We start from the raw sequence: 17,426 nt of genomic DNA, 5'->3' as shown, positions 1-17,426 counted from the left end.
CCCCTTGAACCCCCTTTACCACTTTTTGTACCATTATGAATCTACACAAACTGAAAAGTGTGTGAGTGTGGGAAGGGTTAGTATAGTTTGCAAAATTATTTCCAAATTAAAAAAAAAACGTAGTGATTGCGTAAGTATTCTTACCTCATTACGACAAAATTTAGTTCTGGTCTGGTGAAACCAGTCGCCAACAGAAGTCACATAATTAGGAGAATGGTGTCCACCCATGCACTAGGAAATGTGGAGAAATTCATGGAGGGGGTGAATACTTATGCACATAATGCAGTTTCAGACAAATGTATGGAAAATCATTAACCTGTTAACCAAACTATTAGAAGGCTGTCTGTCTGTATTTCATTCATTTGAATTGGTATTGGCCAGCGATTTTCATATTAGTAGTTGCTATGGCAACGTGCATGACTTCCCACATGTCTGATTGTTGGATTGTGGTTGGGTTAAAACCCGATTTGCCTTCTCTCTCAAGTGTAATATGAGCTGCACCTTCACTTAAAAATAAACCGAATTATTATTTCCTTTTTTCTTCCCTTGCTAAATTAGAGCTTGAGATGAAGTTGTATGTATCAGGTTATAAGTTCTAAACTGGCTAAGACCAAGAGTACGAATGTTTTTTTTTTTTTTAAGCTCATAAATAGCATCGCTTCGTCGTTCCGCACTCAATTTGTTTTGTGATTCATTTCACTCCATCATTTCTTTTTATGTTAATTAGCCAGAGACGCAACCGCCTAATAGATCATGTGACTTTTAATCTATGTGTTTGGCCTCTGGGAGAAGTGAGCCTGCTTGTCTGTAAACTCATCGCAGCCACTTCTCTTCTCCTGCACACCCATAACAAATGATGTATTAGGCTAATTATATTAATGGATTGTTAGCGTATCTGCTCTGTTTAGTGTTATTGCCACTGACTGTTTATACAGTCGAAATGAAAGCAATTAGTTTGCCTCTCAGATATGCACGTCACTCCTCACAACATAAATCCATCCTCTCATTAATTCTGATGATGCGTTCAAGAAAGTCGAAACACTCAAAGCGAGATGTTAGCGAGCCCTCGGAAATTAAACCCACTGTCTCACTTTCTGTCTTGTCTTTTTTTTTTTTTTTTTTTTTTTTTTTGCCTTCATCATAACATTTATGCAGCCTAACGATGGCTTCATTACGAATGGAAGTCAACGAATCCCCAAATTAAAAGTGCTAATGGTGTAAATTTGCTCTTGCTTGATGATGCAGCGTTGAGACATTAAAATCAATGAGGTGCAGTAGGACTATACTTATCAGACATTCCTGCTTTGGGCTAGAAGAAGCAAAAACAAAGGAAAAGACACTCTTTCAGAAGAATGTTTCTGCTGCTGTTCCGCTGCTCGCCGTGATGTATCGCGTGTACGTTTCAGAATTCCTTCGCTACCCCGTCCTTCATTGGAAAGGAACCTGCTGAGCTCGTTGAAGAGTTGAAGATGGTCCTGTTTGGAAGGCAACATAATCGGCGTAAGCATTTAGTGTAGAATGTGGGCGATGTGAGAAAAATATCATATCACATCTGTACAAAATCGTCACATTTTACACTGTCACAAAACTTTAACACGTAATCAAAGTTTGTAAAGCTTATAAATTTGTTACCACAATAAATTGTTTTATTATTACAGCACATCCTGAAGTGCACGCTTTTTTATCCGTTTATAGGGAGCAGTCGTGGCCTAATGGATAGCGAGTCAGACTTGCAACCCGAAGGTGAACCTGAAGGTCATGGGTTCGAGTCTCGGGTCCGGCAGGGATTGTAGTGAATGATCAGTGCTCGTACTCATGGTGTGTGTGTTCACTACTGTGTGTGTGCACTTGGATGGGTTAAATGCAGAGCACAAATTCCAAGTACGGGTCACCATACTTGGCCACAAGTCACTTCACTTATAGTTACATTTAATGCTGTGGAAACAATTCGGTTCCTGTTATCGCTTCACTAGAACAGCTGTAAACAGCCATTCCTTTACCAGCCTCTTATTTTCACTGTATTGAGGTGAATAAGACAAAATGCAGCTTTTCAGCTTTACCTCTGACTGCTACAAAGAACTGACACTGGAGACTCCATCCACAACCACCATACAAGCCCCTGTGTAAGACGTTAATAAAATAACAATAAGAAACGATAAAAATTCGAACATGAGCATTAATACAAACCTGTGCAGCTGGAACTACCTTTTTTTTTTTTTAGTAACTAATCAATGCCAAGTTCTGACCAATCATCATCGAGAATTCAACAGTGCTGTGGTATAAAGCATGTCTACTAGCAATGCGTAAGAGACTTAAACATATCAAAAGAGGAAAAAGGAAGTAGAAACCTGATCTAAATATGTTTTTACCCAGTGACTGTTTCGGAAGCTTGTAAGCGTTCGCACATTTGTGTGTTTTTGATTCGAGTGATTCAGCAGCTTGTGGCTGCATTGGATTTGTTTCCATTCTTCTCTCGCAGTAGAATATAACCTCTCAGTGCTGTTATTTTGACATATTGATTCTCCCTCACGCTCTCACTCTCTTTCTTTCTTTCTCTCTCCAATTCTGAAACACCCCCCAGAGTAGAAGCACTTTCTTTACACTCTTAGGGACAATCTCATAGTGAACATGCTGCGAGCAGGCAGGACGGAGAAGCAATGCCTTATCCTCGCAATGCCTTCAGCAGTGTCTTATCCTCGATTTTGTCTTCTATCTCTCTATCTATCTATCTATCTATCTATCTATCTATCTATCTATCATGGATACCGTAATCCTTACATGCTGAATGAATTAACATGATCTAAATGGAATATATATCAGCACATATGAAGAATGTGTGGAAATGTGCAATCTGTCGCAGCCAGAACCAAGAAACCCTGAGAAACATTTGTGCAAAATCCGCAGTGTATTAGCAGAATTTTCTTTCTGGTTGGCTCAGATGGCCAGAGCTATGACATGACTTCCATATTGTCGTGTAAATAAATAGAACATCTATAGCCTCAATGAGATGATACTTGAGATGACACATGCGCCTGCCTATAACTGAATGGCGTAATCTACCCTGCTGATTGCAAGCCGAAGCGCGAAGCCGCAAGTGCTGCGGGACTCCAGATTAGCATATGCCGTGCTGACACAATTATGGCGCTTAATGAGCCCTGAACGCCGCTCGCCGCATTAACCTGCCACCGCAGCACTTCCTGCCCCTCCCCAAACTTCCAGCAGCAAAATATGCACGTCTTCATATCCAGCATGCTCGCAGGGCTGATCGATACTTATTGATCAATACCATGAGTCTATAGGGGCAGATGGTCAATAAGAGTGTTTATAATCGTGTTGTAACTGTGGTACAAATGCACGAGAACGGAAAACTACAGAGATTATTTATGATCAAGGCTAATTGTAGAACAAAGGCAGTTTTGCAAACGCCCTGCTGGAGAGAAGACCGTTTCCAAGGGCTCTAAATGTTGCCTTAAAAGAATTTGGTACTGTTATAGTCAGTCATGGATTATACTATAAACTAGGGATGCATTGGGTGTCAGTACTGCTTTTGAGCATTAGCTTTATCCTGGTCAGGGTTGTCCGGAATGTGAGGCGGGAACAGACACCCTAGCTGGTTGTGTGCACGGTCCATCACTTGGCAAATTCCTCCACGTACAGTACATTCAGCCAGCTCTAACCTATCACACGACAGCTACCAACCGAGGGCGAAGGCTAACACGTCCTTCCTTCAAGACACGCGAGCCCAGCTACGGCATCTTTTCAAATTAACAGGGCAGTTTAACAAAGCCAGAGGGAAATGCTATCTGCCCTCTTCCACATACATGACCTCACAGACATGCACGATTGGGTAATGTCACTTTGATTGCCTGGGGATAGAGAGTATGCCATCCCTCCCACCTACAGAGCATGGCCACTTTTGCTCCCAACCTGCATATCACTCTCGTGCACATGACGGTTCGCGTTCAAGTTTATGTGCGGGAACAAACTTCCGATCCCTGAGATTGACTTGCCCAGTGTTCCCAGGATATGCCCCAGATCCACTGCCAGGATAAAGTGCTTATTGAAGATGAATGAATGTTGACTAATGTGGGCTCTGGAATTGGGAATCTCTTCCCATACCTCCCTGCAGAACCTCTCAAGATCTACCAGGTTTTGTGGGGACCTCAGACAGGTTCAGTTCCAGGCTCTGATTGGGCCAGACCATTTACAGACTTGTCTTGAAGCTACTTCTGTATTGTATTGTCTGCAGGTCTGTACTGTGTCTCAGTCTAAGTTCCTGAATGCTTTTGAGAAGATTTTTATCAGTGTCACTGTGCTTTAATCTCTTCGCTTTTCGCTTGATCCTGACGAAACTACAAAAAAACAAACAAACAAAAAAAAAACAAAACAGCATGATGTTGCCACCACTGTTCTCTGTAGAGATGGATTTGGGCAGGTAATGAGCGATGACTGGTATCCAGACTTCCAATCTTGACTTCATCAGACCATAGAATCTTGTTTCCTTGTGTCCTCATATTGGTGGCTTTTAGACATGCGTCGTAGCAGTGCTCTCACGCTGAGATTTTAATAAAATATTCGAGACACTACCAGAGCTTTGTCGTCAGCTGTCTTTGTTCGTGACGGCACTAAATTGGCCGCCGGTGAGCGTGACATTGTGCATTCTAAGACCGCCCATCTCAACCCACAGCCAAAGAATTCTTTTATGATTTTTATCTGCGGCAGCAAAAAGAAACCATACAGTCTAAAGCTGGCTTACATTACGTCACTCCATTTTTGCTCAATTTGGCTGGGCTCTAAATCTAGAACAGTGTCTGTGGTTCATCACGTCTTTCATTTAAGAGTGACAGATGCCATTGTGTTCTTCAGGAGCATCAGAAATTTCAGTAACCTTCCCCAGATCTGTGCCTCGTCACAATCCTGCGTTGGAGGAGTTGGAGGTCTGTGTACAGTTTTTATTTAGAGCAACGTACACAAGCGCATCAAAAACATATTCTCATGCTAGTACAAATACAGTGGATATAAAAACGTCCTGTCTACACAGCCCTGTTAAAATTGCAAATTATTGTGATGTAAATGGAAAAAAAAAAAAAAAAAGAATTATAAAAATGAAAGATAAATTATGTCAGATCATTTTCCATCTTTAACGTGAGATAGCAACCAGTGCAATTCAAGTGAAAAACAAATACAAATGTTTTATGTGGAAAAAAAGAAAATCCTTACAATAACCTGGCTGCCCAAATATGCACACCCCTTAACTAATACTTTGTTAAAGCACCTTTTTATTTGTAATCTACAGCACTCTGTCTTTTTGGGTAAGAGGATATCAAATTAGCGCATCTTTGCTTTAAGATTTGGAAATATTGTTCCACTCTTTCTTGCAAAAATGCTTCAAATCTATCAAATTACAAGGGATCTCCTTTGCACAGCCCTCTTTGTCCCTCCACAGGTTTTCGATAGGATTTAGATTGAAGTTCTAACTTGGCCAATGTTGATCATCATCTTCGGAAGCGATCTCTTTGGTTTGAAATTCTTTGACTTGAATTTGTGCTCGCCTCCGACGTGAGTCATTATAATATATATATTATATATTTTTTTTCTCCCTTCATCTGCTTCAGCTGTCTAACAGAGGCCTGCAGGTTGTGTGCTAGAACAGATACAAAGATATCCATGATTCTGTCTATCATGACTAGAGCCCCAGTCCCAGCTGAAGAGAAGCAGCTCCCCACAGCATGATGCTGCCACCACCATGCTTCACTGTGGATATGGCGTTCTTTGGGTGATAAGCTGTCTTGTTTTTGCATCAAACATATCTTTTAGAATTATACCTTTATCTCATAAGACCATACCACATTTTGACACAGGGTTTGGTGTGCTTTAGGTGAGCTTGAATGTTTTTTTTTTTTTCCATGAGAAAGGGCTTAGCCACCCTGTCTCATAGCCCAGACATATGAAGAATACGAGAGATCGCTGTCACATGCAGGGAATGAACAGTACTTGCCAGAGATTTTTGCAGTTTCTTTAATGTTGCCGTAAGTCTCTTGGCAGCCTCCCCGATAAGTTTTCATCTTGTCCTTTCATCAGGTTTGGAGGGACGTCCTGTTCTTGGTAATGTCACCGCGGATCTCCGTTTTTTTCCCCACTTGTTGATGATGGCCTTCACAGTGTTCCGTGGCGCATCTAATAATTCTTTTGTACCCCTCTGCTGATCGATATCTTTCGTGCTCTATGTTCTTCGCACACCACGGCTTCAGCAGTGTGATGAAACCAAGATGATGTCAAGAAAATCCTACAGAAACAGCTGACCTTTATTTGGGGTTAATCAGAATCACTTCATTGATGACAGGTGTATGATAACTTTTGAACATGAGATGGAATGTGATTAATTCTGAGCACAGTCACATGCCCCATTATAAAAAGGTGTGCACACTTATGCAACCAGGTTATTTTTTCCTTTACCTTTCTATTTGTTTTACAGGTGAGAAAAGATCTGACATGGTTAAATTTTTTTTTTTACATCACAAAAACCTGCAACTGAAGACTTTTTAGTCAGGGTCTAAGAATACTATTATGCTAAGAGCATGTTAGAGATGAGTTAGTAGTTTTCTAAGAAATATGGAAAGCTATGTAAGGAATGGGGGAATTTAATCAACGCCAGGGTGGTGTGACGTGGCAGAACGTGAAGCATAGTTACTGTTACCAACCCAGAGCTTCCTGTAACAACACGTCATACTTTTTTATACATTTGCAGTTACATTTAATGTTGTTACAATGGCCATTGGTCTCTCCCAGCCTCTCTTTTCTCTCTCTCTTGAAATTAAAAAGGCAAAGGTTGTAACGCAACAAAATCAATTTGTTGCAAGTGTATTTGTTGCTCCAAGCGAACTTTGGTAATCTGAGGTAAATGTTGAATCTTTAACAGTCATCACCTTGATCATTCATGGAGCCTGCTATTCTCTGTACCTTATGACACATCACTCATTAAAGAGCGTGTCCAACAATGTTGACAAACTGGTGTTCAAATAGCAATGATTGCATTTAGCAGCGCAAATAAATAAATTAAAAAAAACAGTAGTTTATTGACATCCCAATTTTTTAAAAAAGTAATAATTTTATTCTGTTGCACAAAAAAAAAGAAAGATCTGGCCTTAATTTTTTGTGTTTACATTTAAATAATCTTGTTTAGGATCAGTAGGTCTAGTCTGAATTAACTTACATGTTTACATATTATTATATATAACTACTACTATTATTATTATTATTTTTTAAATTACAGTCCAGTATCAACATTTTGTTGGTCGTTGGAGCTCTAATATTAGTACTGGCACTTTAAGGACCCCGGTAGGCTACCACTGTTCGCTATCTCCTCTGTCCTGGAAGCTTTTTTTGTTGACTGAACAAGCTGTCCAGATACAAAAGGACACAACGAACCCTTTTATGACAATCGACTCCTGCAATTATCCAGGGTTACCTCTTTTGCGTGCGTTGCGGCGAGGAGGGATCAGGCGGTTCGACTTGACACTTGAACCCCGTGCATATCAGAGATAACATTTAAAACAGCGTGGAGAAGGGAAAGGGCTTCAGGTGGTGAAACAGAAACAGGCCTGGCACGAGTCGGCTTATTTAAAGAAGAGTGATTAATGAGCGTGGAAATGGCACGCGGCACACATATGCACATGTGCACACTTGGGTATTCACACAAACACACACACACACACACACACACCTGTGCTAGTGTTGGATTAATTAGAAGAAAACAACACAGGGCACATTAATCATGGTCTCCCATATTAGGAGGCGGAAAGGGGATGAAGAGAGTGTGCTCTCCTTTCTGACATCTCACTCACTTTTTTCCCCCCAGAATGCATCATTCCGTCATTGTTTTGTCTACGTGTTTTTCTGTATCCCACTTTCTCGGTCTCTCTCAGCATGCATTTCTCTCTCATTAGGTACTTGCATCTGAAAAGTAGGGCAAAAAGCAGAAATGTCACAAGCAGCAGTAAATCCACTCTAAATACCATAAACAACACTGATTTTACATTAACTCAAGCAGCATAAACATTATCGAATTTGTTTTTAACATAAACTGCGGAAACTACTACAATAATTTGATGCAAAGCGTGTCTCACGTGTTCAGTGGCATAACCTAACCTAATTTTTGCTGAATAAAAAATTAGATAGAGCCAAATTCCCACATTGTGAGACGTTTTTAACATGAACATTTTAAACGGTAGTGAATCTACTCGTTGTAGAGTCCACTGTGACCATAAGCAACACTGAATCGGCATTAACTGAAATAGTAATGATGCAAACAGTAGTAACTGTAATATAAACAAAAGACACATGATTCTCAGTCACTCACAGAAAAGCATAATTTATTTGGTATAAATCCTCAGCTTAGCTTGACTAAGCTTGCAGCAATTAAAATTTTTCCCCTCAAAGATTCAGCAGAAAATCGCAATCCCAGTGAACATGAAACGCACATCTTTTCTTTATGGGTTCTTTCCACCGTGAAAAAAAAATCACATTTAATTTGAATACCGAAAATGAAGTACCTCTGTTGAGGCTGAATCATTCACTCGGTACTTCCAGTCTTTACCTGACTGACAGGGAGGACTTGCTATTCATGATTTTCTTGGTTTCAGAGCGCTGCCTGAAAAAGGACATGGCCAAATATGATACCTAATATATCAGACATGATCAGCTTGTTAAAATAAAATAAAAGTAAAAAGGTTCTACACATAAAAGTAACAAATTTCATATAGAGATTTGGCACTGTTTTGCAGTGATCACAGGTATTATATTGCCTGTACCTTCTTTGGCTTTCAAGAGCAACATAAATTTGCATGGGTATGGCTTTAATAAAATGGTGGATGCTTTATGTAGAAATATTGAATCATGCAAGACTGATCGTGTTGCACAGTTGCTTGAAATTGACCAGCTTCTCATTTTTGCTGCGGATGACATTTCTGCATCATCTCAAAAATTGTTTGATAGGCTTGAGATCCATGGTACGTGGAAGAAAACTCAGTCTTGTTCCTGGCTTTGATGAGCCATGCCTTATGATTTGGTGGATAAACTGTAGTCACTGTAATCACAGACATTCTTTATTGGGCATCACTGTGCTTGATGTGTGCCAGGAAATCACTGCCTGATATAACACTGCCATCCCCAGCCTGTATAGTAGACCAAACGGGATGCTTCCGTGGACTCATTCATTTTCAATAAAGGCTCCATCCCGTTCAGGGTTGCAGCAAATCCGGAGCCCACCCAGGGAACACTGGGCACAAGGCAGGAAAAAAAAAAAACCTCTGATGGTACATTAGTCCATCACAGGGTATCACGCACACACACACCCACACACTCAACCAAACCTACGGGCAATTTAGAGTTGACAATCTAGGTATTGGAATTATTTTTTTTGGCAGAGAACCTGGACAAAATCCCCACAGACACAGAGAGAACCTTCAAGACAGTAACCCAGGCTCAGGATCAAAATCCTGGAGCTGTGAGGTGGTGAGACTTGATCACTGTATCAGCCTAGACTCATATTTTTAGACTGATAGATTCTGATCCTTCCATCCACGATGTGAAAGGGACACTAATTTGTCCTTTGAGGCAACTTTTTTTTCTCATTCCCTCATGGATGATAGGTGTAAATTATTATTTTGTCTTCTGGGAAACATGTAGATATCTTATGTTGCTTCTGAAGGGCAATACTAGATGAAAAAATAAGATCTTTAAACAAAATAACAATTTACACTGATCATCCTGTTCAAAAGTTTACATCCCCCTGGCTCTTAGTGTATCGTGTTGCCTTCTTGAGAATCAGTGAATGTTTGCACCTTTTGTAATAGCTGTGTATGAGTCCCTCAGTTGTCCTCAGTGTTGGAAAAGGGTCAAATATTCAGAAGATAAACCAAAGAATTCTGGAAAACCAAAGAATGTGCAGGACCTGAAGGATTTTTCTGAAGAACGGTGGACAGTTTAACTGCTCAGGACAAACAAGGGACTCATGAACAACTATCACAAAACATAAAAACATTCATTGATCATCCAGGTAACAGAATACAGCATCAAGAATCAAGCGATCAAACGTATGTAAATTTTTGAACTGGTTCATTTGTGTAAATTCAGTTATTATTGTGTCTTGTAGACTATACGTAAACATCTGTTATGGGATATAGCTTATTCAGGGCAGTACTAAATAAAAAACAAAATGCAATTTTTATGATCCCTCTTATTTTTAAAATATTATTATTATTTTGCAGATTCTGCAAGGTGTATGCAAACTTATGACCATGACTGTAAATGCAGAATTAGTAAAAATAGCAGCAGGTATACAGGTGTTTCCAGACAAACAGGACATGCAAGAGTTTGCGTCACTGCAGGAGATTTTTTGCTACAGTAGTTTGTGTTCTACCTGTAGGGGTGTCATGCCAGGTGACTCAGAAAGGATAAACATGTGCTCCCTACAGACTTAAAACTAGTTTCCCCACAAGGCTTAGTGCTCTGTCCTCTTCTGTTTTCCCCTCTGTATACCCCTTCTCTTGGTGATGTAATATCTTCACGTTTCCTCCTACCACAGTTATGATGATGACACCACACCTCCTTTCTTTCACACCATTAGAGAGCGAGGTTTCTTCATATATCACGGCATGTCTGGCAGACATCTCATAATGGATGGCAGCTCATCACACTCAATCCCAGCGAGACCCGGCTGCTGTATATTTGTGGCAGTGCATGTCCACTGTCACCTCCTTTGTCAACTTCCTGAGCACTCTTTCCAAAAAGACACCCGGAAAGGCTTGCGTTCCAAAGATTATTTATAGAGTATAATGTACACCTGAACATTTGATTAGAATATTTATCTTCAAGAGGACTCTGAAGCTTGTTCTGTCCTTTGAGCCTTGTATCATCCCCCCTAATTTTCCAAGTAGACGTTTCAGCAATTCAAGACCAAATGTTGTAAATATTTTTACAATTATTACAAATTTTATTTTTTTTTTTAAAAAAAGTCAAACTTTTTGACTGTTTATAGTTACATTTGTTATGCAGTCTCCTGATGTCCGAGTGGAACCTGACGTGCTCTACTGCTGTTGTAGCCCATGCACCTCAAGGTTTGAAGATTATGTTCTGAGATGCTTTTCTGCTCACCACGGTTGTAAAGAGTGGTTATTTCCAGTGGGCTTGAACCAGTCTGGCCATTCTCAGACCAAACTTGTATGTAAAATTTCCAGGAGATCAGTAGTTTCTGAAAAACTCAAACCAGCCCATCTGGCACCAACAACCATGCCATGGTCAAAGTCACAGAGATCACACTTTTTCCCCATTCTGATGTTTGATGTGAACACTAACTGAAGCTCTTGACCTGTATCTACATGACATTATGCATTGTACTGCTGCTACATGACTGGCTGATTGGCTGGTTGCATGAATGTGCAGGTGTACATATTTTCCTAATAAAGTGTTTGGTGAGTGCTTTTTTTTTCTTTGTTTTTTTTTTTTTTTTTATTGGCCTTAGATTATGTATATCATCCGTGATACAGGTCCCTGTGAATGAGCTGTTACTATAGAAACAGAACCATATTAGAACAAGCGCATTAATAAAAATCACATTTGAATCACAGCCAGAACTACTGTCAGAGCTTCTGTTATAGAAAATTAATCAACACATTCAGATTCAAGAATTCAGCAGCGCTGTGATATAACGGTCCGTTAATTAATACTCTGTGCCCCTACGCTGATAGCTGGTGCAGTTTAATTGGATTTTGAGTGTCAGGTGTGTGAAACTATATTGAGCAAGACAGGAAGCTCTGTTTTCACAGTACCTGGCTGGATCGATAAGTCAGCCTCCCCAGACATCGATTGTGGGCAGAAATGAAAAACGTAATTTGCAGGGTAATTATCTGGGGCACTGCTTATGAGATGACCATTGCTTTTGATCACCTCTGGAGTCATTCGGTATCCAAAATGAATTGGAGGAAGAGAGGAATCATTTTCTATTATTTCATTCCCTGTTTTTTGTTTTTGTCTTGCAGGTGTTTGATTGCAGATGAGGTAAGCCTGTTTTAATCATTTTGAGGTGGTGAAAAGTGAAATTGTTCCTGTTCAGGCCAATTTAATGAAAGAAAGGTTATAGAACTTGTAGTACATTTTGTAGAGATGTCAAACTAAAACACTGCAGGGCTTTAACTGTGTGCTTAGTATTTTTATGGCTTATTCTACTCCTTATTCTACCTTTAAAGGTCTCAATAATTAGCTGCTGAAACATGAAACATGGAAAAAAAATCTGTAGTATTAAGACTGAATCCCTGAATCCCCTTAGATCCCTGTATTTTGACATAATTTAGTATTTAAGTCAGGTAAAACATTAATAGCTCAAACATAGATTTTTGAGCAGATTTTACAAATACAGTGAATATAAAAAGTCTACACACCCCTATTAAAATTGCAGCTTTGACCAGATAAATCATGTCAGATCTTTTTTCCATCTTTGATGTGATAAAGCAACCAACAAATTTCAAGGCAAAAATAGAAATGTTTTAGGAAAAAATGAAAAATAAGCATACAATATCCTGGTTGCACAAGTGCACATGCTCTTTTATAATGAGCATGTGACTGTGCTCAGAATTAAACAATCACATTCAAGCTCCTGTTCAAAAGTCATAATCATACACCTGTCATCAGTGAAATGATTCTGATTAATTAAAGATCAGCTGTTTCTGTCTGGTTTTCTTGGTTTCATCCGACTGCTGAAGCCATGGTCTGCAAAGAGCTTACAAAGCATGTACAGGTCCTCACTGTCGAAAGGGATCGATCAGCAGAGGGGTACAAAAGAATTTCTGAATCATTAGATGCACCACGGAACACTGAAGGCCATCATCAACGAGTGGAGAAAATGGAGCTCCACAGTGACATTACCAAGAACAGGACGTCCCTCCAAACCTGATGAAAGGACAAGATGAAAACTTATCGGGGAGGCTGCCAAGAGACTTACGGCAACATTAAAGGAGCTGCAGGAATATCTGGCAAGTACTGTTCATTCCCTGCATGTGACAGCGATCTCTCGTATTCTTCACATGCCTGGGCTGTGGGGTAGGGCGGCTAGAAGGAAGCCCATTCTTATGAGGGGAAAAAAAAAAAAAAAACACATCCAAACTCACCTAAATCACACCAAACCATGTGTAAAAATGTGGTATGGTCTTATGAGATGAAGGTAGAAATTTTTTTAGCGTAATTCTAAAAAACAAGGTGTAAAAACAAGACAGCTTATCACCCAAAATTAAAGGAGCTGTCGGAATCTGGCAAGTACTTGTCACTCCCTGCATGTGACATGTCTGAGCTATGGGGTAGAGTAACTAGATGCTGAAAGCACCTTAATTTTGACAAAACGTGGCAAAAAATGTGTTATGAGAACGCCGTACCCACAGTGAAGCATGGTGGTGGCAGCGTCATGCTATGTGGAGGCTTCTCTTTAGCTAGGACTAGGGCTCTAGTCAAGATAGAAGGAATCATGGATCTCCAAATTCCAATCTATTTTGGCACAAAACCTGCAGGCTTCTTTTAGACAGCTGAAGATGAGGAAAACTTTCACCTTTCAGCACGATAATGACCCGAAGCACAAATCCAGGTCAACAAAGGAATGGCTTTAGAAGGAAATTATCAACATTTTGGGACGGTCCAGTCAGAGAACTGATCTACATCCTATCGAAAACATGCGGAATGACTTGAAGAGAGATCCCCTCGTAATTTGATTGATCTACAAGAGATCCCCTCGTAATTTGATTGATCTGGAGCATTTTTGCAAGGAAGAGTGGAATAAAATTGCCAAATCAAGATGTGCTAAGTTGATCGACTCTTACCCAAAAAGACGGAATGCTGTATTTCCAGCAAAAGTTCCAGTTAAGAGGTGTGCGCACTTGTGCAACCAGGTCACTGTAAGATTTTTCTTTTTCTTTTCTTTCCTAAAGCATTTCTGCGTTTCACTAAATCTACTGTACGTTTATCTATCCGTTGAACCGAATCGTTTTCCTTCGAGTTGATTCAGAATTGTTGTAACTGATTGCAGTATTCATTACCACAGACCATCCAAATGAATCAATGTTGATGTTTATTATAACGAGAAATGACGAACGTTTAAACTCTGCTGCTGAAGATGGGGCTTGGAAAGACGGTGCAGGCGATCTCGGTGGCGTACCTCTACAGACACGAGTGGCCTCTGCTGATCGTGGTGCCATCTTCGCTGAAGTACCCATGGATCGAGGAGCTGGAGCGCTGGGTTCCCGAGCTCCATCCCGAAGACATCTACCTGGTGGAGAGTAAAGCTGATATCATGTATGCCCCTTTTGTTTAACTTGCAGGTCATAATGCACAAGGCATTGAAGAAACTTTGGGTAATTATTTTGACAAGACCAAAAAATACAAAAAATAATATATAGGATTGGGTATAGGCTCTTTTTTTTTCCTCCAAGCTTGGTGAAATAAAACAAATAATTGAGGTATTTTTTTGCTGTTATTACTTTCTTGCATTTCCCAGTTTGAGCTTAGAGATCATAGTATGAATGCTGATGCATTGAGTAATTTCAAGAAAACGTGTTCTGTAGTTTTTTTTATAGATTGAGCTCAGGCTTCGTGCAGAGACGGTATTATGGCTGAGACATGCTGAGTTGTTTGAGAACAGCCCCAAACTAAACTTTCTTGTGCTAAACCTTCCCATGAATCCACAACAACTAAAGGCCTTTTTCAAAATATTAATAGCGAGCCGGCATTCAGTAGGAGTGTGTGTGTGTGTGTGTGTGTGTGTTAAGCAAAAGCTCGAGCTCCTTTGCCTGGATATTTCAGGAAGCTGGGTTGCACAGGCACAGGGGTCTTGTTGCCTTTTTGCCCGTTATCGATGCTTCTAAAAAGAGCTGCACAAATTGGCCTGCTCATCCCAAAGATCTCGGCCTGGGGTCGATCCGACCCGCTAGTCGCTGCCATGGCAACGGCTTCTCGATGGCCTTGTGTTTGTGATGTTTTAACTCTGATGGCCTACGGGACAAACACGATGAAAAAATGGCTACTATCAAGAGGATACACAGTGCAAAAAAAAAAATGACTTCCATTGTAAAGATACACAGAGCAAACCACATATTTAAAAATAGGCAGTCCTTCAGAGCAGTGCCTCGTGAGCCAAAGAACATAAAAATGGATAATTTAAGAGAATAAATTATTTAATGGGCAACTTGTACTGAAAGTTTAGCAGAAAGATCGTACTGGTCGTATGAGTTGTTTTACAAAGTGGCAACTGGGAGTGGGTCAGCATACAAGATTAACAGTTTAACTCCATCACAGCTTTTGGGCTAAAAAATAAATAAATAAATAAAAACAATTACAAGGCGAGTGAACGTGATGTGATCTTGAAGACTCTCAAGAGGCTTCATCACTTGTGTTGTCACTTTCAAATTGGTCTGAATTCCTTCATAGTGGCAACATCAGACCTGACCTTATTTCCAGTGCACTTGAAGTGACTGAAACTGTCCTTGTGTCAATGACACTATGTGTAATTTTAGGGGCATCAGCCAGAGCAAGGTGACAGTTCTGGGCTACGGGTTGCTCACCAACGACGCACAGTCACTAGTGGATGCGCTGAAGAAGCAGCGCTTTGGCGTCGTCATAGTGGACGAGTCGCACTACCTGAAGTCCCGGAATGCAGCGAGGACGAAGATCCTGGTGCCGGTGATCCAGAACGCCAAACGTGCAATCCTGCTCACAGGAACTCCAGCACTGGGCAGACCAGAAGAGGTAACAGCCCTTACAGGAGTGTACTTTCCTCTGGTTCCTTTACAGAGACCTTGAATTACCGTCTCTGTTTTACTTTCCATGTGCTGTTTTTCAAAACTTGGAAGAGAGAATAATTTTGTGTAAATTGAATTTTTCAACTCCCAGTACGCTTATTATTCTAGCAATGAGTTTATCACTAGGAGGCGCAAAAATATAGACGAAAACACGGGAGACCTTCTTTCTTCTGAATCATCAGAAGTTGGGAGGTTGTGTACAATATTCGTTAAGATCTTTAACATACAGTGTGTGCATGATCACACACGTTGGGTAGGCGACCACGTAAAATTTAGCGTAATAGATCGTGACAATTAATTATACAATAAATAACAATAAATGTACAACCTTGATGACATCGGAATCACCGCGATTCTACAAACTGTGTAATGTAAATATAAAGGGGGAATACACCAGATCAAGACCAGATCCACCATAGAGTATATTTGTCCTTTTTCATGTTCAATAGAAAAACATGAACCAAGCACATAATGATTATATGCAGTAGCAGATTTAAATCCGATTTTAGGAGGTCTGAGATGCAGAGTGTCCCTCCAAGCCACATTTGACAATCTAAATGCCGATACTGGCGCTTTTAGAGACACTGAGATTAGAAATCAACATATTTAATGCAGCATCCATCTTATTTCTGAAACGACTAAAAGAGAATAACAACACTGTACAAAATGGAGCACACACACCACACATTTTAGCTGATTTTTTTTTCCCTTCCTTCTGTGTCCCCGGGTGATTATAGCCTACTGAGTGCTTCCCTCTTCTTGGCTCAGTATCACAACACCTGCACATAGTGTGGCGTTTCGTGTATGTGAAACGCACATACGATTGATTGAAATCAGTCATGTGAATATGACACGTGAAAACGGACAACACCGATTCATCAGTTGCCCTCAAATCAGTGTGATTTTTCTCTCCTAATTGAGCCGTATCTAATTCTTGCCAGCTAGGTCTTCCCTGTCAGCTGGGAGGTGGAAGGTTAACACACACATCCTCAGACCCACATGATGCCAGCCAAACTGCTACTCATTCATCATGAACACACTCAACTTAACCTCTCTTGGACTCGAGATTTAAAATGATCTTCCAATAATAGGGTGAAACAAGCAGTCTTTTTTTTTTTTTTTTTTTTTTATATTGTACTCTCTAATGCTAATTTTAACACTGTCCATCAATATACACTAAAAGTTTTTGTGTTAAAATCCTGTTTTCCTTCTTCTGCCTACTTTCTGCATTTTTCATTGTGGTGTGGCTGTAAGAACTGTCCAGAAAAAAAGGTTTAAATTACTCGTTCATCATCTTCCGAATCATATGATACCAGTCTGGTCTGGATATTGTGGAGAAATATATTTAACAGTGTCTTTTTTTTTTTCCCCTTTGGTTCAGCTTGTTCTAGTTTTATAGGTGTAGATATTTACTTCCCCTGGAGCTCCGAAACTGAACACACTGTGTGGATGTGTGTGGGTGTGTGTCTCTCTCTTTCTCTCTCTCTCTTTCTTTCTCTATCTGTCTGTCTGTCTCTCTCTCTCTACTAAGCACAGCATCCATCTCTGCCTTTATTACTATCTGTAAAAACCGTGACTGGACAGAGGGAA

At 40.2% G+C, this 17,426-nt stretch overlaps 1 protein-coding gene across 1 annotated transcript in view; it reads left to right on the top strand.

The window, feature by feature from the left end:
• Window positions 1-17,426, top strand: part of zranb3 (zinc finger, RAN-binding domain containing 3) — a 70,879-nt gene that overhangs the window by 3,713 nt on the left and 49,740 nt on the right. Inside the window, exons 2-4 of the mRNA XM_026947798.3 lie at window positions 12,039-12,057; window positions 14,156-14,334; window positions 15,552-15,783. Coding sequence (XP_026803599.3) covers window positions 12,039-12,057; window positions 14,156-14,334; window positions 15,552-15,783 — 430 coding nt within the window. The remainder of the gene's footprint in view (window positions 1-12,038; window positions 12,058-14,155; window positions 14,335-15,551; window positions 15,784-17,426) is intronic.

The sequence above is a fragment of the Pangasianodon hypophthalmus genome, chromosome 25 (assembly GCF_027358585.1).
Source record: "Pangasianodon hypophthalmus isolate fPanHyp1 chromosome 25, fPanHyp1.pri, whole genome shotgun sequence".
In the NCBI taxonomy this organism is placed as follows: domain Eukaryota; kingdom Metazoa; phylum Chordata; class Actinopteri; order Siluriformes; family Pangasiidae; genus Pangasianodon; species Pangasianodon hypophthalmus.
The sequence above is the reverse complement of the archived record's forward strand: the minus strand, read 5'-3'. Positions and strand labels throughout refer to the sequence as shown.